The sequence below is a fragment of the Rhinatrema bivittatum genome, chromosome 18 (genome assembly GCF_901001135.1).
Source record: "Rhinatrema bivittatum chromosome 18, aRhiBiv1.1, whole genome shotgun sequence".
Classification (NCBI taxonomy): domain Eukaryota; kingdom Metazoa; phylum Chordata; class Amphibia; order Gymnophiona; family Rhinatrematidae; genus Rhinatrema; species Rhinatrema bivittatum.
In genome coordinates this window covers 28,727,675-28,755,393 of record NC_042632.1, presented here as the reverse complement: position 1 = coordinate 28,755,393, position 27,719 = coordinate 28,727,675, and the positions used below count along the sequence as shown (strand labels likewise).

At 40.3% G+C, this 27,719-nt stretch overlaps 1 protein-coding gene across 1 annotated transcript in view; it reads right to left on the bottom strand.

The window, feature by feature from the left end:
• Nucleotides 1-27,719, bottom strand: part of LOC115079713 (protocadherin alpha-5-like) — a 120,231-nt gene that overhangs the window by 9,779 nt on the left and 82,733 nt on the right. Inside the window, exon 3 of the mRNA XM_029583460.1 lies at nucleotides 25,395-25,483. Coding sequence (XP_029439320.1) covers nucleotides 25,395-25,483 — 89 coding nt within the window. The remainder of the gene's footprint in view (nucleotides 1-25,394; nucleotides 25,484-27,719) is intronic.

Sequence of the window (27,719 nt, the reverse complement as noted above, 5' to 3'; positions counted from 1 at the left end):
GGCACAAGTGACATAAGGAGGGAGGGGAGGAGCTTGGGGTACTTTTTCCTTCAAAATATTACAGATGTAGTAACATAGAAATATAACAATTATGGCAGATAAAGATCAAATAGTCCATACAGTCTGCCCAGCAAGTGGTTTATGGAAGTAACTGCCAAACCATACAGGTTACCCCCATGCTCTATGTTAATGGCAGTAACCACCGCGCCATGTAGGTTACCTCCTTGTGTTTGGCAGTTTTGGTATGGGAGATTTACTATATTGAAATTGTAATTCAGTTTACTTGTAGCTTTCTGAGGGCCGAGCCCACACCTATCACCCATAACAATAGACTGAATACCAATTCCAAGGGTCTTTTTTACTTTTTTGCATGTACTTTTTACAATACTGCATGTGAATATAATATACATATTGTAAGAGATATTTTCCCTCAGAAGACTACATTAAATGTTCAAGTAAAATCTATTATAATAATGGCATAATATTTAATTGTGTATGGGGAGGGTGTGACCAGGTTGGAGGGTGACCAAGCTATAAGTTTTGCCTAGAGCATCTAATACCCTTACAACGGCCCTGAGCATCCCTACTACTTTCCATTTGATGCCTTCTATGAGATTCTTATGGCTCAACTATTGCAACCTTGTCTCTGCTGCAACCCCTTTCTTGTACCATCTGATACCATGCAGTGCAACATTTCTGCCCAATCATGGCATTTGACCAGAGCCTGTGAGATGAGCCTTTATTTGCTCTAGTTACCACAGTGAGGGCAACATTCAAACTGTTTAAAATCTTTACATCAGTTTTCAAAGGGAAATAGTTCTCTTGGAAAATGGGGGTCAGAAAAAGTATGGGCATAGACTTTTACCTGCAATTTGTGTGGGCCCTTTTATAAGCAAAATTATGCATGTACAAATGCACATGTGCATAAGGGCTAACCTCTCCCAGACTCCAACCTCCCAGAATGCCACTGGCCCTACACGTGTACTTTTACATGCAGATAGGGCAGGAAACATTCAGAGACCCCCATTCCTGTATGCAAAACATTGTTTTACGCATGGAAATGGCTTTGAAACTTGTCCTCCCTATGACTAATAAATTGCGTACAGCAATATTTGAATGACAGTTCTCATTGATGCACCTATAGTTTGCAAACGTATTTTTATTTTGTCTAATTAAAAATCAAATAAGTGCTCGAGTGTAGCTGGCCAGAAGATTTGGAAAATCTGCCCCTAAGGCTTCATAAAAGAGAATATTTAATCTAGATTCTGAATTTAAACAGTTAAACTGAATTTCCTAACTGCAGGATTCCAATTACTTTATCAGGAAATTACACTTCTACCAGACTTATTAAAGAAGATCGGGACTCTTTATTGATAAAATGAAGCAGACAGGACCCAGATCATTCGTTTCCAGAGGAAGGATATTGGTATTTCTAGTACCCATAGTGTCTGACTTTCAGCTACACCCATGCCCTGTTGTGCTTTTCTGAATCAGTGTGGTTTTAAATGATTTTAAAAGTTTTACAAAAATTCTTTAATAAACTACATTTAAAAACATTAGCTTTAGTAATCTATTCAGAATTATAAAATGACACTACAATGGTGGCCCTTTAAACTGTCCGCAATCTGCAATCATTCTGTTTACATGCATGTAAAATTCATGAATTCCTGCTAATCGTTGCAACTCTTTATGGGGCAGTCACACATTGCTGACAGTTATAAAAGATTAGTACTGTAGGTTTATATTCAGGATAGCCCTTAAATTCCAGACTTCTTTACCATTAGACTAATTGCAGAGTCTGCATCCTGCTCGTAAGGCAAAGCTTCATGAAACTGGTAAATCTATCCAGCAGGAAGAGTGGGTGTGTCTGCATTCCTTTTTTTTTGCTCAATGCTAAAAACAATTGTTGCATGGCACTATATTTGGGACCATAATCTGAAGGCAGCCCCGAAAGCACAATCTGCTGTTTACTAGAAGCAGGTGGCACTCATGGACCAGCCCCATAAGGAGAATATTGGATATATCCTGCAATTCATCTCTTTGTCTTCCCCTCCTGCCTGCATGCTGCCTTCTTAGAAACGGTTGTCAGGAAAAAGCAGACTGGAAGAAGCAGATGTGCTCTTTCAGAAAGGGGGAATTCGGTTTCTGTACTGTCTGTTTTTTCCCCTGCAGACATTAAAGCATAGAGAACATGACAAGCTCAATGAGTGCTGCAGCCCTCGTCCCGCCTCCCTCCATTCAAACGTTTGGCCCCTTTTTATAAGGTCTGGGTCATTCCCTTTCACTAAAAGCTTTTACCAATTTCAATTATGTGGAATGCGTCAATGAAAAGATTTTGAAAACATTTTATTTTTCTGAACCAGACCACCTGGACTATTCCTGGATTAGTATAATCACAGTATCTCGTTTTATTAAAACTAAAATGGCAGAGAGGCGAGAAGGGAATCACAGACAGTGTGCACTTAATCTGATTATTCTCTTGCTCAGTGATTTTACTGCTGCCTCCTCAGTGACATTGCAGATGCCTCTGGCTGAGCTAATGAATATAAAGAATTTGTTGTTCTCAGACCTGATTCATATCTGTAGACAGAGTGCAAAATTCTGTGAACTGATTAAAATATGCAAACACACAACTCCCTATAAAGTTTTTTTTTTATTTCTTATAAAATGATTTTTTTTTCTGCTTTGCTTTTAGTTCATTTTGTCATTGCATTATATAAGAAAAATGACAAAGAGAATAATTCTAATCAGTAAGGAAGCGCGGATTCTCATTTATTCAGGTGAAGTATGATGCAGATTTATGTTTTTCTGCTTTCCAGACTGATAATGGATTGGATTTTATTGCTAAACACAAGGACGAAACTGTAGCTCCAGTCTGAAAATGCAAGCATTAAATGACCCATGTCTCATGCAACCATATTTACAGTGCATGCTCTAAAAATAGTTGAGTATCAGTTAATTCAACAAGAATACCTTTTGATTCTTAATGAACAATCATATGGGTCTTCAGAGAAATTTCTATAATGATGCAATCAGATAAATTAACAGAAAAGCCCGTTACACTATACTCCAGGTAGTGATTGGATTAAGAGGGAAAGGTAAACTGATTTTCATTGGGATTCACAATTCCCTATTAATTGATATATTTGTAGCTTTTGTCTCCAAGGACCACAAACTACAGGAATGATATAATGGAAACACAATTTCCCTGTCTTACTAGTGTATTTTGTGTCATATCCTACAAATGTATGCAGTGTCTTACACTTACAAATAAAAGGTAAAAGCAGATTTATTTTTTTACACTTTCACAGCAAAAGAGAAAAAGAAATGAATCCTAACATAAAAGCTTCCAGCTAGCTTCTGTCCTTATGGAAAAACCTTTGATAAAATTGCTTGCACAGCAGACATTTGCTCCAGTTCACTAATTAAATGACATAATGAATCCTCCAGCATATTCTTTTTATCCAGGCAGCCTTCTCTTCCTTGGGCTTCCAGTCCAATTGGAACCTGCCCCAGCCCTACCCACTGTCATTTATGACGCAGAAGGATCATGGCTAAGGCACATTGGACCTATATTTGCACCTATATCCAGGTAAGGTAGCCCAGCCATTGCAGAGAAAAACCTCTGACGGAGAGGCGCAGACCATTATGCCCTCCAGAACCCGGCCATTAAATCAGCCAGAAGCAGTTGTTTCACAATAACTTGGAATCCATCCCTTCCTCTGCTGAAGCATCTCCAGCCTCTTTTCATCAAAGGATCAGGAGCTAGGCATGGGAATTGAACTTGGGTTTCCCATATGGCAGCACACGCTGCTGTAGATAAGGCCAACAAGTTGGCCCTTGTTTTCTAAGGTCTTTCTATGCTACTCATTAAGAAAGAAAAAGAGAAATTCCCCCTCTAAAGCTCTGTGGCAATTGCTTAGAGCTTTTCCATCATGGTGGTTAACCATATATGGTTCTGATGCTCAAGTCTCAAATTTCTAGTGTTTTGAAATTTGACATAGACTATATGGTTCAACTAACCATGATGCCATCTTGCTGAAATCAAGAAAGAAAAGTTAGATTTTACTTGCATATATATAATCCACAAAATACAAACAGTGGTGATAATGGACTAGACCAATGAATAAGCATAAGACAAGTGAAGGCCATTTACTTCTGCGTTGGGATTTTGTTGTTTACCATAATCACATTGTTAATTTTGTTATAAACTTATGGAAAATAAATGCATTTTTAAACACTAGATCACAAACAAATCAAAGCAGGTGTCTTTCATAAGCAGAAATTTCACCCCTCCTCTATCCCATCCCCATTAAAAACATGAAGTAAAGGCTTAGATAGAGCCAAAGATTTTGCAAGGTTTTCATTTCCTCACCTGGTTCTGGCCTCACCCATCAAAGTACAATTCCTATGAAGTGGCAGCAAGTACATTGTGCAAATAAATATGCAGGATCATACCAAAAACTGTTTATAATTGCCCTGCTCTTGGGTGTAGCTTTTTTCTTTTCTTATATTTCACTTTTCCTCTGAAGTTTGATTTAACTGTCTGTCTTTCCTCAAAATGAACGGGATAATCGGTGTGTATACAAGCCTGTAACTGCTTGCTCAGGTAATTATCCCTAAACTGTAGAGAATCAATATAAACATAGATAATCTGATCTATAATTTACAGCTTCCTGAAACCTTTTCTGCTTTGCTGCACATCACATAAGGGCAGTATAAAACTTTCTCATCTATTAGAGTAGTCCAAGGGTGTCCATCTCTTGTCCTTGAGGACTAGAAACAGGCCTGTTTTGCAGACTTTTCATTATAAAGAATAACCATAAACTACAGCTTGTTGGGAGAAAATGGGATTATTGGGTTATAATAATAAGGGACAATTATAAATAATATGAATTATACATTGATAGATTTAGCTTATAAACAGATAGTTAAACTGTAGTTTCAGCTATCATGGAACTTCTTTAAGCATGCCATGAAGAAAGCTGTACTTACAAAAGACAGGAAAGTGTGCAAATATTGCCAACTAAGATATGCTGCACAAGAAGTAGAACAAATATAAAGATAACTGATATGCAGAAAAAAGGACAAGGACATGTGAACGTTGGACTGTGAATTGTTTGCACAAACATAGAAATATTTGGCAGAAGCTTCTTTTGAGAGACAATTTTGATTCTCTACTTGTAACATGTTGCAATAAACTGAATTATCCCACTCTCTGGTTCTTTCATACCATGAACTCTCATAGAAGACTCTCTACAAACCTTTGTATACAAATAATTGTCATGGAAATTCTATCAGGGTCAATTCACACAACTAGAGTAGTCCAAGGAGAAGGACAACACTGCCATTAAGAGGACCCTGTCCAAGTACATCTTTCCTGTACATAGATCATGCAATCCTGACCACCATATTGCTTCCATTCTGTTCTTAGGACAGGATGAAAGTGATCCAAAAAAAGGCAACCTAAGTGGTTCAGGATCTGCACAGAAGACTTATTAAATACCTAAAATAAATTAATGAAGCACAAAAATCAAATGTTTTCCAATGGAAAGGAAGTTGTAAAAATTAGAGGTCATGATATGAAACTCCAAGGGGGAAGACTCAGGAATAATATCAAGAAATATTTCTTTAGGGAAAAGGGGTGATGGATACATGGAATGCCCTCCTGGGTAAGATGGTGAAGACAAGAACCATAATGGAATTCAAAAGGGCATGGGATAAACACAGAGGATCCTAGTGACTAAAGAATGGAAATGAATAAATAGGGTTACCTCTGTTAAACTCAAAGTTATATTTCTGCATGGTTGTACCTGCATGGAACAGCAGTTATTACCTCTAACAGAAGGCATGGGAGTAATCTGTATGGCAGGCATGCCACAAGGAACCTGTAAGGAGCTAAGGGTACCAACATTAGTGGCATGTGAACCACAAGGCACATAGAAAACAATAAAAGGTACCAAAAATAGTGGCATGAACACCACAAGGCACCCCCAAGAGAAGTAAAAGGTACCACTACAGTAGCAATGACAAAAAAGGCACCTGTTAACAACACACCCACAGCAAGTTGGTGAGGGCTAATACTATGAGCAGGGGCATTGGTTCTCTGTAGCTGAACACTCAGTCTTTCTGCCATTCACATGGAAATTCTGGGAAACCCTACTGAGGGTGGTATATTTAAGAACCACCAACTTTTACACCAACTGTGGTGCTAGCCATGAATGATGTGGACTAATGATGTCCCCTGTCATTGAAAATACCTGTTTACCAGGCACCCTGTTTGCTGGGTAGAAAAGAAAATGCTGGGCCAGATTCTCAAGGTCTGGCCAGCTGGCAGCCTTGGGTCTCCAATACACTAATGAATCTGTGGACTCATCCTCTATAGGCTCTGACATATAACATGCTACTGATATTTGTGCTGGCGTCTTTTTTGATGGAGGAAGAAGATCTCCTCTTCTACCAACTTCTGTAATTATGCTCGTTTCAAAAGAGAACATTCTGTGATGGCCTCGGGGAGGGGAAGCATGGTTGTGGTAGATAAAGGTGGGGGAGGCAATGATAACTGACAGGATGCTGCTCTGGCTGACACTAGTAGTAAATATGATCTACTTAAATACAATTCGATTGTAATTTTAAGTTGACTCGCAACTAATGCTATTATATTGTACTGTACCTGTATGTTTGATCTACATTTAACAGTAATCTGCCTTGAGTTCATGCTTGGAAAAAGGCAGAATATCTGGTTGGACCATTTTGGTCTTTATCTTCCATCATTAACCATGTTACCAGACCATAGCCATTCCAGCTCACAACACATCAGCACAGGCCAGCAAGGGTAAGAGGCATTGAGTAATAGAGTCGCATCTACCATCGCAAATGCTCCACTGCAACTTTACAAATGCATTTCAATAAATGGGAAGTTTTAACAATTCATTTAAATGACCGCACTGGGTCAGGCTTGTGCTTCCTGGGCCAGACAGGCCTGGGGATGCTGCAGAGGCAGTACTCACAGGCCCCTGCAGTCTGCGTGGGGGGGGGGGGGGAGGAGAGTGGGCTAGGAGGAGACTTTGTTTTTGCTCAGTGGTCACAAAAAAGGGCCCATGTTAGCTGAGATCTGGAAGGAGCTACAGTTCGGGGATCTTGCTGAGGATGGTTCAGGCAGGGATATAAAAACAGAGGGAAAAACCCTTGGTAGATGTAAATACTATAGGCCAGTTCTTGACTGAGCTGACAGTCTAAAGAAGCAGGAGGATACAATGAGGCTAAAATAAAAATAAAAACCAGCATTATACTTTTTCATTTCTGTATGTTTGCTGCACATTTAAAGCTATAAAGAAGCAACAAGAGCACAAATAAAAAGTAAAATATTGCTCTTTCACAGGGCTAACACTGATGTAAGAGATAATGATCTACATTTCCAAAACTATACATGGCAATTAGATGTCCACTTGAAACATAAACATGCAAATGGATCAATGAGCCGCCCAATGCATGTTGGAAGGCACAAGTCAACCATGTCACCAGAGCTCAATGCATTTAAAAGTGAGTGGTTTAGAGGAGATTGCCCTGGACCCCTTAACTAATTTTCTTTGTTAGGCACATAACTACATTTAACTGTGGAATTTATTCTACCGGGTACCACATTGTCAAAGTGGGGACTCTCTTTATGGGGTCTCATTTGATATTCTCTAGGGATTTGGGGGTCTCTAATATTTATTTAAATCTGCCTTGTTTTGTGTGCGCATACGACCTTGTGCACATAACATCCTATTTAGGGACAAAACTGCTTATTTTTTAAAAGAAACTCAAATCTAGACCATCACAGAGGTCAGAAATAAACATAGGGGGCCTACATACTAATGGAAGAAATCCTTTGGTATAAAGTCTTGAAAACAAAATATTTTTAGTTTGATTACAAATGTTGCTCTTCCTTTCTGCAGTGCACATGATTACAAACATTTTGCTAGTGCTGATTCTCCTTCAAGCATTCTTGGATCATTTCTACTTGTTATCAAATTATTTGCTTTCATGACTTTCGTATTTGGGCTGTGACAGTCTAGGAAAATAAAACAGCAAGAAGGAAAGCATGTTTAGGGCCCCTTGCTCTAAAGCCACATTCTCACATTTCTAAGTATTTACAGTGCATAATGATTAAATGGGGTTCCATATCCATTATCACATAAGAGCTTGCACAGTTCATGAACGGCTTTGGAATACACAGCAGGCAGCGACTGCATCATTTGTAAGCCAGTTTATTGTCAGTGAGGTTAGATTCCAAATTTAGTTAACACAAACAGCACCATAATAGCACTGTATATGACTAGTGTTGATTCCGTTTATAGTCCATGATTTTCCAACTAGTGATCCCTTATTCATTTGGGTTTCTGCAATCTTAAACACAGACTAACAAAATCAGGATTGGCGATTTGCAAATCCTGGCTCTTGATTAAAGGATCGCAGTTCATGATCTGCAACTTATTTTTGGGAGCACTTTTGTGATGAATTTATTAATAGAAGGCCATTTGGATTTAAAGTAGATTTGGTGCCTGACGTACTGAAGGATTTCTCCCATTTTGTATCTAAGGTAAGTCCATAAAGCAAGGAAGTCAAACTACCCCCCTTTTTTTAGTGATCGTTTTGTCCAGGGGTGGCCAACTTCAGTCCTCAAGAGACACAAATAGACCTGGCTTTCAGGAGATCCTCAATGAATATGCATGAGATAGATTTGCATACAATGAAGGAAGTACATGCAAATCTATCTCATGCATATTCATTGTGGATCTCCTGAAAACCAGGTCTGTTTGTTATTCTTCAGGACCAGAGCTGGCCACCCCTGTTTTAGTCCTTCAGGAAATGCAAACTGAAATGTATAATTTTCAAATCATGAACTTTCAAACCAATGATATATGATTTATTTTGAATGTTATGATTATACCCAGTGCTATGTGGATTATAATTAATGTATTCATTTACTTAGATTTAGCCAATACCTTTTCACTGGTAACTCAAAGCAATTTACATTCAGGTACAGTAGGTAGTTCCATACACTAAAGGTTTTCTCCCATTTTATTTATTTGTATATTATTTTGTTATACCGACTTTCATGACAAGAATCACATCAACCCGGTTTACATTTAACAATGTGAATAAGGCAGGGAGTAACATAGTAATCAATATTCAAAGTTCAAACATCGTAAACAATAGTATGGATGTGAGAAAGTTACAATGAAACAGGGAGAATTAACTTGGATCTAGAAAGGGGAGGGACAACTGAACAGTAGAATCTTTACAGTGCAGCCAGTTGCATCAATAATATAGTTGTATAGCAAAAATGAATCAGTATGATACAGTTGTGTAGCATAATAAAAGGTGCTGAGTATGAGTGAGTGAGCGGTGCTGGGTATGAGTGGGTGGTGCTGGGTATGAGTGAGTGAGTGGTGCTGGGTATGAGTGGGTGGTGGGTATGAGTGAGTGAGTGGTGGGTATGAGTGGGTGAGTGAGTGGTGCTGGGTAAGAGTGAGTGGTGCTGGGTAAGAGTGGGTGGTGCTGGGTATGAGTGAGAAGTTAGTGGTTTTTTATTTCAATCCAATTTTTGCATAAGTGTTTGTGCTGTTAGGTGGAGGATTCAATCCAGGCCTGGGAATGCTTTTTTAAAAAGCCAAGTTTTCAGTCTTGGCTTTTATACCTATGAGGAAAATGCATAATAAATAGAGCCCTAGATTTGTACCTGATACAATGAAGGGTGAAATGACTTTCCCCAAGGATCTGAATGCTGGTTTTCCTAATTCTCAGCCTGCTGCTCTAACTACCTAGGCTACTCCTCCACTCCTTTGCAGGAAATACATTGAATGAAGCTTCTATAGAACTGTACATTTGTCTCAAGCTTAAGAGCTTAAAGGATGATGTATTTTAATGTTAAATGAATCCCAATAAATATACTGGAAGGGAATTGCATCAGGTCCTATGAACCACTCTCTGCATTTAAAACATTTCTCTACTATATTTTAGTAGTTGTAGGATGACAGATTTGTGACTGGCTTGAGCTAGTCAGAAAATGCTGCCGTATTATAGATAGTTGATCTCTGTGAAATAAAAGTGTTGTGCAGCATAATAAAAGTCCATCAGCTCCTGTGAACAGGGAAACAATGCCCCCTTTTACTGGGCAATATACTGGGAGGGATAATATTCAGTTTCTGGATTCCTGCAAACCCCTTCTGCCTCTTCCCCTCCCTATCTCCAACCCCAATATTGCTGCTGTCCAAACTTCTTAGGGTAACAGGTTTTCTGCAGCATAAGTAGGCACCTTTGTTTTCTATCTATTGTATTTGGGGGGGGAATTTATCAGTGTTTATTGTGACAAATCAAAATGATAGAAAATCAGTAGAAAAAAAATGAAGGTCTCTCAGTATAAGTTCATATCAAATCAGAGGGGTCAGTCTGTGCTTTTCATTAATCCGGATGAATGAGAGTTTCTTGCACATGGCCGACCAGATGAAGTTGCGTTGCATCTTTGTTTCCCTTCTATTCCCACATGCTTTACTCCTTTGTAGCAAGCTCAAGGGTCCATGTGTAATCTCTCACGCACCACCTTATCTTATTCCTCCTTAGATCATATAATGGGGTGGACAAGGGCAGACTGAGAGTGACCTGGGCCCCCGGGGTAATAAGAGTCATTGGCCCCTAACCAGCCATCTGAGGTTAGGGGATAATGCTGTGAGCCCTCAGACACTGCCCTTTTGCCTGAAGGGTCATAGAAACATAGAAATGACGGCAGAAGAAGACCAAACGGCCCATCCAGTCTGCCCAGCAAGCTTCACACATTTTTTCTCTCATACTTATCTGTTTCTTTTAGCTCTTTTAGGGTCAGTCCGCACCTGGGGGTGGGGGCCCTTATTCCTTCAAGAAAGCATCAACATATACTGAGATACCCTGAAGACTGCATTCAGATTATCATTTACCTGTTCATTCTGGGCTGCCTATTGCTTTCTCTGCTCGGTAGCAGTGGTACCAAGAAAAGTCTCTTACTGATGTAGAGACAATGAAAAGTTTTCCTCTTATACTACTACTCTATAGCAAATGGTAAATAGTTAATAGCTGGGCCTACCAAAGGTTTGGACAAGATTCTGGAGGACAGATTCAATAACAATTACTAGCCAGTAGGATGTGCACAGACCTTTTTCATTTCATTTTTGTTTATCATTTCTTTTTTTTTTTTTTTTTTGCTTGTTTCGTTTCATTTTTTGTTTGTCGGTTTCTTTCTGTTTATTTAAAATGAAAAAAAAAAAACAACAAATGAAAATTTTAAAACAGAGAAAAATGGAAGAAAAAGTAAAGCAAAAAAAAAAAAGGCGTTGGCCTTTTTGGAAAAAGGTAAAAAAGCAATCCCCCTTTCATCTCTCCTTTTAGCATGTTTTTCTTTCTTCATGAGACAGACATGATCACTGGTCTTTCCTGCCCTGTTGGTGGTGCACTTAGAAATGGCGCTGGCAGAGCCAGGCCAGCGTCATTGTTAATTTCTTCAGTACAAGACTGCGCTGGCCTTGGTCTGGCTTGGCTGCTGCCATTTTGATTGGGAAAAAAAAATGAACAACGGTGCCAGCCTCAAGCTGCCAGCACCGTTTCAAAGTGCACTGCTAATGGGAAAGGAATGACTGGGGGAAATCGCTCCTGACCCAGGAAGAAAGAAAAATATGGTAAGAGAGTTTGGATGGAGGGGCGTCCTGCCGGGGAAATTTTTTTAAACAAATGAAATTTCAATCATTTTCCTTTTGTTTCATTTAAAAAATGAATTGTTTTAAATGAATGCACATCCCTATTAGCCAGGAAGACTTGAGGATCACCAGTTCTTACTTCTGGAAGTGAGCAACAGAGAACAGATCAGCCTTTAGGATCTGCTGGGTGCTTCCCAGTGCTCCAGATTGGCCACTGTCGGAGACAGGATGCTGGGCTGGAAGGGCCATTGGTCTGATCCAGCCTGGCACTTCTTACATGTTCTTATAACATCCATAGATTACCAACAGCAATAGCTCCCTCACAGAAAAATGGAAAGGCTCATTTCCAGTAAAGTCGGTGTCATTTTTACACCTTCTACCCCCTGCTGTCACAGATACAATACCACAGCCCAGTATCTCACAGGCAGTTGCATGCTGTACTTCCTACTGACAGGAAACCAGGCCAACATGTCATGGAACATTTTCCTATGTCTGGAGTATAAAGGCCATTCATTCTGAATTCACAACTGTTTGGATGGTACATTAATTTTTTTTCTTGTATTTTCAGAGTTTTTGAATGATAAACAATATCTTTGCTCTTATAGTCACTGAAGCATCTATTTCCATAGTCACTTAGCAGAGTATGTAAAATATTTAATTATAGTATATATATGTGTGTGTGTGTAAACCTTGCTAAGGTTTTTTAAGTCCCAAGGGCACATAAATTTATTTATCCTTTAGGGATGCTCTGGATAGCATTTCCTTCTTTTTTTTAGGGGGGAGGAGCACTTGCTTATGGTCCAGGCAGTGGTGTGTGTGGGGGTGTTAGATGCTGGGACAAACCAGGCAGGACACTGGGTGTTAAATTAAAGTTTACTGATTCTTTAACAATTAAAGTCCATTTTCAATAAAGCTGACTGATGTACAAAGGTGTTTTTCTCTTCTGGGTAGGTGTCCTTTATCTCAGGTATCTGGGTAAAGCTTCCCATGATGATTTTAATGTGCAAAAAAGCTCTCAGTGGGCCAAATGGGAATACTATTGGAGGGGTCACATCAAACACAGAAAAGGCCTACCTGAGTCCAGTTTATTCCAATTGCCCAGCCTGTCCTGGTCCCATATGGGGGAGAGAACCAAAAATGGGAAATTTCAGAATCTTGATCCTCCTTTCCTGATGTTGGCACTGGTGACTTCTCTTGGAGGAAAAGTCCTTAGAACATGGTAACTAGGCTATGCCAGCCCTGAAACCCTGTGTAGAGTATGAGTCAAAAAACTTCCCTCAAATAAATTAGGAATACTTGTTCTCTGAGTGACTGCAGCTATACTATCACTGGTGCTTGCCTCATCAAGGGAGTAGATTAAGGCTCACAGGTCTTTAGCCCTTGTCCTTTGTATCGGCGGGGGGGGGAGGAGCCTTCTCCAAAGGGTACAAGGCTTCAGCAGGAATCCCTTTTGAAAAAAGTCAGGATACATCTTGGCCATCAAAAATCTCACACTGAAACATAGAAACATAGAAATGACGGCAGAAGAAGACCAAACGGCCCATCCAGTCTGCCCAGCAAGCTTTCGCACTTTTTTTTCTCTCATACTTATCTGTTTCTCTTGGCTCTTAATAACCTTTTTTATTCTATTTCCCTTCCACCCTCGCCATTAATGTAGAGAGCAGTGTTGAAACTGCATCTAAGTGAAATAGCTTAATTAGTTAGGGGTATTAACCATTGCAATAAGCAAGCTACACCCATGCTTATCTGTTTATCCAGACTACGTTATTCAGTCCTTGTTGATTGTTGCCTGAATATAGATCCACCTTTCTTCATTCCCCCTGTTGTTGAAGCAGAGAGCCATGCTAGCTATGCATGAAGTATCAAACTTTCTCTGTCACTGGTGTTTGCCTCACAGGTCTGAAGACCTCTTTTGCCCCAAAAAGAATCCGGAAAAAATCTGTCTCACTGCATCTAAATACAGGAAAACCCTCTGGCAGAGTGTGCACAGAACAGAACCTCTTCAAAAATCAAGTTCAGGATAAGGCTGGGAAGCCTCATCAGGGAATATAAAAACTGCATCCGCTCTACTCTGATGCTAACTCAAAATGACTCCACAGGTACTAAAATGGCTATGCTATATAGGAGCAGGCAACCAACAACAGTCCTCCGGGTTGGGAGGGGCTGAGAGAGATGGAAGGCTCATAGATGTAAGGGTTCTAAGCAGGGACCTAGTGACATCTAGTGGCCAATCCATAGGAGTGCCACATATGAAAGTACAGAAAGTTAAAATCTAAAAGTTCCCATAAACTCTCCTATCACTGGAGGTTGCTAATTTACTTTACTGAGCATGGACATTAGAGAAAACTTCATTTACACTTAATCATCAATTACACCTTTTTCATAAAGATCACAACATTCTCCATTCATCGCAATATGGACTTCGCAAAGCTCTAAGCACCGAATCCCTCCTCATCTCCCTCACAGACCATCTCATCATGGGTATGGACTCCAGGCACTCCTTCCTGCTAATACTCCTTGACATCTCGGCAGCATTCGACATGGTGAATCATTCCACTCTCCTTAAACGACTTTCGGACATCGGGATAACAGGTACGGCCTTCAAATGGTTCGATTCCTTTCTCACGAACAGAGGCTACAAAGTAAAGATCAACAAGGAATCTCCGCTCATCAACACCACAAGAGGTGTTCCACAGGGCTCCTCTCTGTCTCCTACACTATTCAACCTATACCTTCTCCCCCTCTGCCAGCTGCTTACGAATCTTAAACTCAAACACAATCTTTACGCCGACGATGTCCAAATCCTGATCCCTATAACCGAATCCCTCACAAAAACACTGAAATTCTGGGACAACTGCCTCCAAGTTATCAACGACCTCCTTACTACCTTAAACCTTGTGCTCAACACGTCCAAGACAGAAATGCTCCTTATATCTCTCAACCACAAAGATAGCCTACATTCAAGTCACACCAACACCCTGGTCAACCAAGCAAGAGACCTCGAAGTTATAATTGATAACCAGCTAAATCTAAAAAAGTTCATCACCAACACAACCAAAGACTGCTTCTTCAATCTTCAGGTACTAAAAAGACTCAAACCGCTACTGTATTTTCAAGACTTCAGATCGGTACTCCAGGCCATTATATTCTCCAAATTAGATTACTGCAATTCCATTCTGCTAGGCCTTCCCGCTTCCTCCACCAAACCGCTTCAGATGCTACAAAATTCGGCCGCCAGAATTTTAACAAACTCCAATAGAAGAGACCACATCACATCTATCCTGAAAAACCTACATTGGCTCCCAGTAAACTTCAGAATTCTACACAAGTGTCTCACCATCATCCATAAAGCTATCTACAACAGAACACCCATCGATTTACACTACCCACTCATGCTACACTTCTCTTCCAGACCCATCAGAGGAGCATACAAAGGTACGCTACACACCGCCCCAGCCAAATTCACACACCTCTCATCCACCAAAGACTGAGCCTTCTCGACAGCAGCGCCAACCATCTGGAATAACATGCCCCCAGACCTCAGACAAGAACCTTACACGCAGACATTCAGAAACAAACTCAAGACTTGGCTATTTCTACAAGCCTTCCCTGATCTATGACCACCCCGACTGCTATAACTCGCCTTGGTCCACCAGTCGACGTTCCCCATCCCTGACATGGCTTCCGATGTTATATTAATCAGTCCTGAGTTTTATGAACTAATACTATTTAGTCAGGAACTTTTGATATTCTACTGCCCTGAGTATAGGATATTATTTATATATTTGATAATATTCAGTCCTTAGTACAAGTGATTATTATAGTCCTAAGTATATGACTAGATATTATTTATTTCTGAGCCTAGATATTATTTTTTCTATGTTAGCCATGACTCTGGCTTTTCCTCCTCCCAGTTCAAGTGCCCCTGTTTTATTGTAACTTTTATTCACTTTTTCTCTCTTCGCCTATTGTTCACGTTGATGTTTATGTTATTGCACCGCTGTTTATTGTAAACCGATACGATATGATTGGTATCATGAGTGTCGGTATAAAAAAGCCTAAATAAATAAAGATGTTACAATAATCAAAGAAAAATAATTCTACCTTTGTTGAATAAATTGACCTGAAAAATCTGAAGTACCCCCTTGCTTGTTCCCCAGAATTTCATCAACTATTTTTTCCTCTCTTTAGCACCATTTCTAAATCTCCATTTACATTATTACTAATTTATCAACTTCTAATGATTGTCCGACAAGACAAAAAAGGATTTGTTTCTCTGAAGGAGATATAAACAGGGTTGGGAGCATTAGGCGGACTAAGCAGCTGACTAGGGCACTAGAAGTGGGCAGGATGCCATAGTTGGCCATGAGGGTGGCATTTTGAAAGCAGCAAATGAGGGTGGAGAGGTATGGAGCTGGAAAAGGTTGTGGTGTGTGAGCGGAGCTTTGGAGGATTATGGTGTATGATTTGTGGAGTTCGGGTTGGTGCGGGAGGAGAGAGAGAGAGATCATGTGATGCCATTACATCATCACCATCTAGGGCGGTTGCAGACCCTTGCACCAGCACTGGACACAAAAATGTTCCCTTTTGGCAAATTTGACTGTTAAATATGAGATGAAGTTTCATTTTCAAAACTTATTCTATAGCATTTTTACCTCAGATAACTGAAGTTATAAACAAAATCATTCACAATCCATTTCCATCATGATAGCCAGCAGTTAGTCAAGTAAACATTTAATAAGACTTAATGTATTGTGAATTGTAAGAGCTCTTTTCATTGCAGCGTTAAAACCTGAAATCTCACCTCTCCTGAGCAGCTAAATGAATTCAGTGTTGAGTGGGTGTGGGTTGAGTGAACACATAACATTATTCACTGGCACAGCCATAAACTGAAATTAACATTATGACTTCTAGGATTGTGTGCCGCAGTTTCTTTCTAGTGTTTGTACCTTTCCCACTGCTCTTTTATGCCATTCTTAATGCACTTGATGGCTAAGGCCATTCCGGAGGCAGTTTTCATCCTTTCTTTGTGTTTTGTAGCCTAAGTCATGGATAATTACTAGTTACGTGACCCCCAGTGTGGTTATTTGAACTAGCATTCACACAATGATTTCTATTTAACTGAAATGCCATCCTATTTTCTACCCTCCCTCCCATTGCTCCGTTTCCTACCCTAACCTCATTCCCTCCTCAATTTCCTTCTTCACCTTACCTGCCCACCCTAACCCATCATGATTTTAAGTAGCTTTAAATAACAGATAGAATTTGTATCCACTCTCAGAACTGGTATTGTCTTAGATACTATTTAGTTTTTGCGTTGGTTTGTTAAGGTTTAATAGTTACATCAATATTTTAATTGTATGTTATACTTTATTGGATGTTCCACAGTCTGTTCAGCCTGTTTTCCGTCAAAACTGTTATATGGAATTTAGTTTAATACCTATTAATAATGTCAATGTAAAGCCTGTTGCTAAGTTATTGTTAAATGTAAACCGCGGTGATGTATTGCTTTACGTACTGCGGTATATAAAAACCCTGAAATAAATAAATAAATAATGGTAAATACTGTAACCAACCCAAAAAGAATAAATTCCAATACTTTACATATTCCCTTCTATTTAATTTCACAGTATCATATCTCAGTATATGTAGCCCTTTCTTTCTTTTCAATCTTCACATCTCATAACTGTGTGCAGTATCAAGTCACAAATACAAATGTAGGGACTCGTTAACTAAGCATGTTTCCCAGTCACAGAATGGGAGAAAAGCCTTAGCAAATAAAGCCCTTAGTTCTCTAGAATTTTAAATTCCCTTTTTATATAATTGTTTCAGATTTCATTCCCAGTTCTATAGTCTGTTTCACTTGGTATTTCATCACTTTTGGAGCCCATTCAAGTTTGTTTTTTATCTATCATATGTACAACACAGAGATAGACTTTAGGCATAGCAAATGGTTGAATATGGCTATAAAAAGAAACGATCTAAAGGAAAACTTTGCAAGTCTAAATGTAATAAGAAATGTTTCAAGTAAATTGGAATGGTACTGGGTTAGAATATTAATTTAAAAGCTGTTTCTGAATTGCCTTTTTCAAATGCCCTGCCTTCCTTCCCTGCAGCAAAAGAGTCACTACTGCTTAGAACAGAGGAAATTCATGTCCCTAAACTCTCACTAGGCATGCGTATGTGTTCGAAAATGAAAGAAAGAATGCGACAGAAAAAGCTTATTTCATTTACAACAAAACAAATTAAACCCGAAAATGAAAAAATGCAGTTTATTTTTGTTTATTTCATTTTGCTTCTCATTAAAGCTTATAAGGAAAGCCATGCATGCAGTTTTGTTTTTTTTAAGTCAGACTGCCTGCAGCCAATGGGAGCTGGGGAAGCTGAAGGACCAATCACTTGCAAGCAGCTTTTCGAGCACCCTGTCCCAGCTTCCCTACAAGTGAAAGAGAAAGCACAGGAAGGCCAACAACATGATAGAGGATGGAAAAAGCTCCCATATGGAGAAAGAATAAAGAGATTAGGGCTCTTTAGCTTGGAAAAGAGATGACTGAAAGGAGATATGACAGATTTATAAAATCATGAGTGAATTGAACAGGTAAATAGGGAACAGTTATTTACCCTTTCAAACACTAGGACTAGCAACCAGCAAATTTAAAGCAAATCATAGGAAGTATTTTTTTCATTCAGCACACAATCAAGCTATGGAATCTGTTGCCAAGGGATTTAATCAAGGCAACTAACATAACAGGGTTCAAAAGAGAAACAGTCATTAGCCAGGCAGACTTGGGAAATCCAGCACTTATCCCTGGGAGTGAATACAAGAAATGGATCAGCAAATGGTGATCTGTTGGGTACTTGCGACTCAGACAAGCCACTGTAGGAGACAGGATGCTGGGCTCGCTGGACCTTGGACTGACCCTGCAGGGCACTATGCTCTTATAAAGCAAAGGTGGATGAGATGCCATGCCTGTCACTTCTGGGTATGATTTCACAGAGTGAACGCACAGGCCGAGAAGCTCCTTGCTTCAGAGAGTTGAGAGTTAGAAGAAAATGATTAAAAACAAATTGTGCTGACTGAGGAAATGTGCTGTCGTTCACTGCTTCAGTGAACATCTTTCTGCTGCTTAGTGTGCAGTGCTACTAGAAGTGGTAAGTTGAGCCCTGAGGTTTGCTGTGTGCTATTTTTAGAATGATAAAGCACATCAGCAAGGCTCAGGGCAGACACAGCCACTGTCAGACTACTGTAATGTTTGTCTTTAGAAAAGATGCACTGTCTGACAGAGATTGCCTCTGTATTTTTCAGTGTGTGCTGTACACTATGACAGCTTGATGTCTCTCTGTGTAAAGGCGATATTGTGATACACAGAAAGTAGCAGAGTTTGAGTTAAAAGCATTGTCAGCACTGCACTACTGTTTTTGACAATAGGGACTGTCTCTGTGTGTGTGTGTGTGTTCACTCACTCTAAAATATAGAGCTCATAATCACAGACCCCCTGGCATTCTGAGTACACAAGGTCATGCTCTGGCCGGAACTCAATAAGATCACCCAGTATTTTCTTTCCTACCCACCAACCAGCATGCATAATGAATGGGTATTCTTAATGGACGGGGACACCATGAGTCCACATTGTTCATAACTGGCATCAAAGTTGGTATTCATTAAGATAAAACTCTTTCTGCTCTGTTTCTCTCCTTTCCATGTTAGTGGCAGCAAGACTTAAATGCATAGCTACATTTTACGTCTTTCAGAGTTTTCAGCCCACTGAATACTAGTGGTACACTGAACTTGTGCTTCATCAATTTTTGGAACAGTGTGTTCGTAAGGGGTTAACTAAACTTAAAGTAGATAAGGCAATGGGGCTGGATAGGATACATCTGAAGGTACAAAGGGAACTTTGAGATGTCCTGGCAGCTTCTCTGGCTGTCCTCTTCAATGCTTCTTTAGAATTGGGAGTAGTTCTGAGGACTGGAGATGGGCAGATGTGGTTCCTCTTCATAAAAGTGGAAGTGTAGGAAGATGGAAACTACAGACCAATTAGTCTGACCACTGAGGTGAGCAAATTAATGGAATTGGTGCTAAAACTGAGGATAGTACAGTTTCTGGAATCCAGTGAATTAGAAGATCTGAGGCAGAATGGTTTTACCAGATGTAAATCTTGTCAAATGAATCTGATCAGTTTCTTTGATTACGTGACCAGAGAGTTGGATCAAGGAAGAGTCCTATATGTAGTGTACTTGGATTTATAAGGCCTTTGACACAGTTCTCCATAGGAGATGCAAATAAATTGAACTTCCTTGGTATGGGACCTAGAGTGACTGACTGGGCTAGAAACTGGCTGAGAGGGAGGTGACAAAGGGCAGTGGTAAATGAGTTTTCTCTGAGGAGAGGTAATTTACTAGTGGTGTGCCTCAGGAATTGTCCTTGGACTGGTTCTTTTCAACATTTTTGTGAGCGACATAGTGGAAGGATTGTTGGGAAAGGATTGTCTTTTTGCCAATGATACCAAATCTGTAAATGGGTGGACAGCCAGGAAGGTGTAGAAAACATGAAGAGGGGTTTAGGGAAGCTCATGGAATGGCCTAGAGTCTGGCAGCTAAGATTTAATGCTAAAAAAAATACAGAGTAAAGTATGCAGAGTAAAGTATGCAAAAATCCAAGGGAGAGGTACAATCTTGGAAGTGAAATTCTTCTAAGCATGAAGGTCGAGCAGGATCTGGGGGTGATTGTCTCTAATGATCTTAAGGTGGCCAAACAGATGGATAAATCAATGGCTAAAGCCAGAGAGATGCTTGGTTTCACAGAGAGAGGAATGGTCAGTTGGTGAAACCTCATTTGGAATATTGTGTTCAATTCTGGAGACCGCACCTTCAAAAGGATATAAACAGGATGGAGTTAGTCCAGAGGCTGACTACTAAAATGGTCAGTGGGCTTCGTTCTTAAACATATGGGGATAAACATAGATCTCAACATATACACCCTGGAGGAAAGGCGAGATAAGGGAGATATGATTGAGACATTTAAATATGTCAAAGGTTTCCATGCACTGGAGGTGAACCTCTTTCAACAGAAAGGAGGTTCTAGAATGAAGGGTCATGGGTAAACTCAAGAGTAATCGTAGGAAATGTTTCATTATAGAGAGCATAGTGGATGCATGGAACAACCTCCCAGTGCAGGTAGTAGAGACAAAAACAGTATCTGAATTCAAGAAAGCATGGGATAAATAGAGGAGCTCTCTAAGAGAATGATGGGAATTGTAAAGCTGAATTAATTGGGTGGATAGGCAGACTGGATGTGCTTTATGGTCTTTTCCTGCCATCATGTTTCTATATTTTGCCCTCAACACTCTGCTGTGTTTTTGCTAGCCCAGCTACTCTCTTTATTCAGTGTCTTGCTGTGCTATTTCCACTCTTGTTTCTGATTCTTGGCCTGCTCCTGCTGCCCTGTACTGTCTTGATTCCATTAGGTGTTTTGGCCCCAATAATAAAAACAAAACAAAGAAATGAAATGAAAGAAAAAAAAAAGAAAAACTTTCTCCTCCTTGCATCTCTTACTATGCCTTAGGATCTTGTCACCATTATTGCTGCATCTGCCCTGCCTGCTCCTGCTGCCCTGCTACTCTCTTGGTTCCACTGAAATGTTTTGACCTCTAAAACAGAAACAAAATAAAAGAACAGAAAATTTAGGAGGTAATTTTAAAAGGAGTGACAAGTGTAAATGTAACTTACTATCATAGCAATTTTAAATAGCCATTCATCCACATAAAGTGCTCAAATGCAGGTAAATCCTCTGGAGAATTCAATGGCATATATTGTAGCAATTTCAAAAGCCCACTTACATGAGTAAAGTGCATATATATGCATAAAACCCAATTTTAAGCTTGCAAATGCTTTTTAAAATCAGGCCCATAATTTTTACATTTACATTCTTCTTTTTGTGATTGATCAGCCATTTTGGATTGCATTCAGGTACTTAGGCATTTTCCTGTCCCCAGAGGGCTTAAGATTCTAAGGGCCTGATTTATTAAGACAGGGGTGGCCAACTCTTGTCCTTGAGAGCCACAAACAGGCCTGTATTTCAAGATATCCACAATGAATATATATGAGATAGATTTGCATGCACTGCCTCCATTGTATACAAATCTATGCCATGCATATTCACTGTGGGTAGCCTGAAAACCAGGCCTGTTTGCGGCTCTTGAGGACTGGAGTTGGCCACCCCTGTATAAGGCTTTTCTCCCCCTTCTGTATCTATGGGAAAAATGCTTAGTAAATGAAACCCTAAGTTTGTAGGGTCTAAGGGAATGGCAGGTCACAAGGAGCGTTAGCAGGATTTGAACACTGGCATCCCTGATTCATAGTCTGCAATTCTAACCACTAGACTAATCCTCCACTTTGCTTCTGCTACCACTCTCTAGATACCTTGGGATCTTCTCCCCATTGATGCTGCTTCCATGCAGCCTGCTCCTGACACCTTGCCACTCTCTTAAATCAGCAGCTTATTGTGCTGTTACTCTTCTTCTTACTGCCTTGCTCTGTACTTTGGGGTGCTGATGAAACTGTGCTTGTTGCTTTATTCTTCACTAAGGGCCTTATTTTCTAAGGCTATTGCAGGCTTGCGCAAACAGGGATAGATTTTTTTAAAAAGCGCGTTTGCGTACTTTTGTTTGCGCATCAGGCGCAAACAAAAGTACGCTGGATTTTAGAAGATACGCGAGTAGCCGCGCGTATCTTCTAAAATCCTGGATCGGCGCGCGCAAGGCTGCCGATTTTGGGCAGCCGGCGCGCCGAGCCGCGCAACCTGTCACCGTTCCCTCCGAGGCCGCTCCAAAATCGGAGAGGCCTCGGAGGGAACTTTCTTTCGCCCTCCCCTCTCCCCTCACCTTCCCCTCCCTAACCCACCCCCCCCCCCCCCCCCCGGCCCTATCTAAAACCCCCCCTACCTTTATCCACGGATTTACGCCTCCCGGAGGGAGATGTAAATCCACGCGCGCCAGCGGGCTGCTGGCGCGCCGAGACTCGACCCGGGGGTGTTCCGGAGGGTGCGGCCACGCCCCCGAAACACCCCGGGCTGAAACCACGCCCCCGGTCACGCCCCCGAAAAGCCGCGTCATCGGGTCCCGCCCCCTCGACATGCCCCCTTCCAAAAACCCCGGGACCTACGCGCGTCCCGGGGCTCTGCGCGCGCCGGCGGCCTATGGAAAATAGGCGCGCAAGGCCCTGCTCACGTAAATCCGCCCGGATTTACGTGAGCAGGGCTTTTAAAATCCGCCCGACAGCGTCAAGCCTGCGATAGCTAGCGAAGGTAGCACACGCCTGCACTACCTACATCGGGGCAGAGTCGGCCCTGGAAGAGGAGGAGTCGGGGCGTCACTGGGGCCAACTTTACGAGGATGGCACAGTCAGCGAAAAGGTAAGGAGCCTTTTCGCTGCCTATTTCGTGCCCAATAACTACACTTTCTATGGTGTAGTTATTGGGCGTGATGCCGGCAGCGATCGCATCGCGAAGGTGCGATCGCTGCCGGCTAGCGCAGGACTGCCCCCCCCCCCCCATTACCGCATTTTTCTAAAGTACCACAGGCCTGCGATACTTTAAAAAATGAGGCCCTAAATGTCTTATACTCTTCCTCCTGTCTCACCCTCATCCAGTGTCCTAGATGTTGATACCACAGTGCCTGCTGTTTTTCTCTGCACGCTGTACCTTGGGATTTTGATGCCATTCTTCTTCCTTCCATACCTCTCCTCAATGTCTTGGGGTTTTGATGCCACTGATTCTGCTGCTTTGCTCCTTTCATTGTACTTTGCAGTGTTCAAGCCACGGGTCATCCCCTTTCCCCATCTTGAAAGTGCCGTGGGATATTTATACCACTGTTTGGTTATTTTGCTCTCACATGATGCCATGGGGTGCCCCTGCCACTTTTTCTGCAACTCTGTCCCACTCTTGATGCTTTAGGATGCTGTTGCCTCTGCCGTTAATGTCTGCCTGCAAGTTAAATACAACTTGGATGGAAAACTAGGAGCAGCCTAGTGGTTAGAGTAGGAGGTTATCAAGCAGGGAAATCAAAGTCCAAATCCTGCTGTGATCTTGGGCAAGTCACTTCGCCCTCTATCCCCTCAGGTACAACGATTGTAAATCGAGCCCTAACACATTTCTCCTGTTCTGTGTCTATGAGAACTATGCTCAGACTGTAAGATCTCGGAAGATGGGGAAATACCTGCAGTACTTGAATACAACCCACTTTGAAGTGCCATGAAAGGCAAACTATAAACAGTAACATTATTATTTTAAAAAAATAATGTCAGAGTGAAAAATTGGATGCATTGCTTTCCCCAATGGCTTTAATGGAAACAGAATAAAATGACATAATGAAAAGAGCAACCTAACCTGGGAAATAAAATGACACAAAATAAAATAATGACATGAAATGAAAGGTTTATTTGTTTATACCTCGAACTTTCAATAGGCCTTACTCCAAAAGGAGCTTTTCAATTTTCCTTAAAAAAAGAAGAAGAAAAAAAACACATCACGCTCCCCCCTCGCCTCAAACCCACACACACCCACAAATCAATGAATCAGAGCCCAGACTGATCTTCTATGCCATGTTGTGCTTTTATTAAAGCTTTAATGGGTACTTTGAAATGAAGAAGACCCCTTCAAAGACCAACGTTTGGAACAGATCAGACTCCCCTCACTGGGAGTGTTGGCTGAGCACATCTAGTTCATGCTGAACCCAGTCTGAGACTAGGCTGGATCTACTCCCCTTAAACTCCAGCGAACAGTAAAAAAAAAAAAAAAAGGAAGAAAATAGCTAATGTTATGGAAGACCAAAAATATATTTGTAGTCACGTATTTTCAAATAGCAGATATTACTGACTACCTTGTAGTGGTTTTGTTGCTGTACAACTATTTTCCAAGGATTGCTTTGGTACCCAACGTTGCTTAATATCAGATTTTCAAAGTTTGTACCATTTAATTTTTCTGAGTGCTGTGTAATCACAGGAAAATAAGAAAATAAGAAAATGCCATACTGGGTCAGACCAAGGGTCCATCAAGCCCAGCATCCTGTTTCCAACAGTGGCCAATCCAGGCCATAAGAACCTGGCAAGTACCCAAAAACTAAGTCTAAAGGGTAAAGTGACTTGCCCAAGGTCACAAGGAGCTACAGCAGGACTTGAACCCTGGTCTGGTTCATAGCCCACTGCTCTAACCACTAGGCTATTCCTCCTCTTGGTATCCGACATATAGGGATAAAAAACACTTCCAATAGTCCCATACCAGCTAAAAACACATGGAACATTCTCTAGCAGACCAGAAATCTTTTCAATGCCTGCTCAGCATCAGACATACTATCATTCATATGTTTAGTGCAGCACCTGAATATTTAACAAAATAATACTTAAAGGTGGTGGAAATGACAATAGTGATGCTAAAATACACACGTATTTTCATGAAAAGATTTAGTATAGGAGTGAAAGGGGGAGCCATCTCCCGGAGCTAAAATACATGCACATTTCTTTGGAATTTTTACCCTTCCTATCCCAATGGTTCACTAGAAGGAAACTAAGGCCAGTACTGCTGAATGAGAAGACAGATTAGAATTAGAAGAGGCCATTAAAATTCACAATGTGCATTGCATATTTTGCTCAGTATCAAGAGAGATACAAACAATCTTGTTTTCTTACCCAGTGTTGCACTGGACACCGTCGGCCACTGTTGTTCAGGTCCTCCTGGCCCTCCTCTTAGCACTCCAGACTCTTCCATGTGAACAGCACTAAAACAATTATGTACAGGTTAGAATAGCATGTTTCCATAGCACATAAAGAGGATTCTCAGTCTCCTAGGATCTTTATGTCTATCTGAATTGACAAGCTATTGATGAGTTAAAACGGCTATTAAATGGTGTCATCATAGGAAACTTTCAATAGGCATTGCTGGAGCAACCAAGGCATGAATGCATCAACTGCAAAATAGCAGCTCAGTTAGTGTTAATATTATTTCCATTCTACTGTCATTCAATATAATAAGGAAATAATTAATAGCTGACTTAAAACCTCCTCATCATGAAGCAATGGCTATTTGATCAATTTTGGCCTCTAAACCTCCTGTACTTATCACACAGTATGCAGATAGACTATATTCACCCTTTGCCTACTCATCACCTCATCCTATACAGGCTGAAAACAAGATGTGATAACAAGATTATTCTTTCTAACATACTAGTTTTCCATACCTGCATAAATTGAATTTCATTCTAAGTAGGCACAAAATAGTCCCTATATAATATTCCTATTATAGGGTCAGAACATAAATAGGGATTATTTGACTCCACATGGCAAAGAAATTCAGTTGAAAAAATAAAAGACATTAAACCATTCTCAATATGTCTGGGAACCCAAATAAGAAGAATTCCATTGTGCAAGTTCCTGATGACAAGACAATACACAGAACTCTATAATTGCAAACTTTTCTAATTTCATAAATTTTGAAGGTGTCGATTTCACCCTTAGCCATTCTAAACTGTATATCACATATTATTCACAGTCTTATTCTGATTATATCATGTAGTGTCTATGGACTTGCCAAGGATTCTTGCTTTTTAGCTTAGAGATGGCACTTGTATTTTCTATAGGTTTGTAATTGTAGCATGTTTTAATGTATAAAATTGAAATTATTATAATAGCTACTCCTATAATTTTAAAAGTATGTTACAAGTGTTATTTTTCATTCCATAAGTATCAGTTATAACTGTTCACTATTTCTAATATGAATTTGGAAGTGAGGCCTATGATGAATAAGTATGATTCCAACTTGTTCCTTCCCAAAAATGTTTAAAGGTATATAAATAATATAGCAGAGGTTTTTGTAGCATTCATTATATGCACACTGTATCAGGCACACACAATCCATATGCATCAGCACTTGCCAGCGACTATCCCTACAAATTGTAAATGGACTGTGTGCATCTGCCTACCATTCATGAGAGGCTGTTATTGTAATAATTGCAGTTATGAAATATTGAAGCCAATGCACTAAGCCATGAATGGATTCACAAACATGCTAGCGCAGGCAAAAACAGCAAATAGTACTGTTAACATATTTATGAATTTTAGCATTCACTATTTGCTGTTTTTGTGTGTGCAATTTTTTTTACTTGCAAAGCCATTCACAGAGATTGTACAAAATTATGAATGGGTTGAATAATCATGTAGAATACGGCTAATGCACTGGCTCAAAAATGCATGATTGCTCAGTTCCTGATGAATCTTAATTACACATCAAGGACAATGAAGTTATATTTTTTTGTATACAAGCTGGCAATTTCCCACTAACTTTTTTCACTTGAAAATTGCTGTAGGAATCATTTCCATTTTATTCAAATGTCCCAATACCACAAGAAAAACATCTCGCCATAGTGAGGCATTCCCACGGAGATTTTCTCTCCTTAGTACACTGGCCTCAAAGTCGATTAGAGGAAGCATTTAATGACTGTATTTTATAAGTCCAGTCCTTGAAGTACTTATGTGTTCTTTATAAATTGTTCTTTACTTATTCTACATGTGGCCTGCAAAAATGAAAATGTCACCCGTTGGTTTGATTCTTCCACTCTGTTATTCTAGTGATTCTTGGCTTTAAAAGGGGAGTCAGGTATTTCCCACCAGAATTTTCTATAGAAAGAAAGCAGGTTGCCCGATTATAAGTGTATAGAACAGTGAATTACTTTTTAACCTGAAAATATGATGCAGGCCTTCCTTGATGAATCTGATTATGGCAACTATTATTCAGTTGTAGAAGTGTCTTGCACACAGGTAACACAAATAGAGAAAACATTTGAAACATTGCACAGACATAAAAGTTTGAAGCAACGCCTGTGTTGTTATTGTACTAAAATAACCCAATTTCTGAATAATACAGAAACTCAATGGAGAGGACACAAAAATTGTGCTTTTGCATCCTGCTGTGCTAATTTCATCAGGCTACAAAGAGTCCTAGGAGAAACTTCCAGGAAC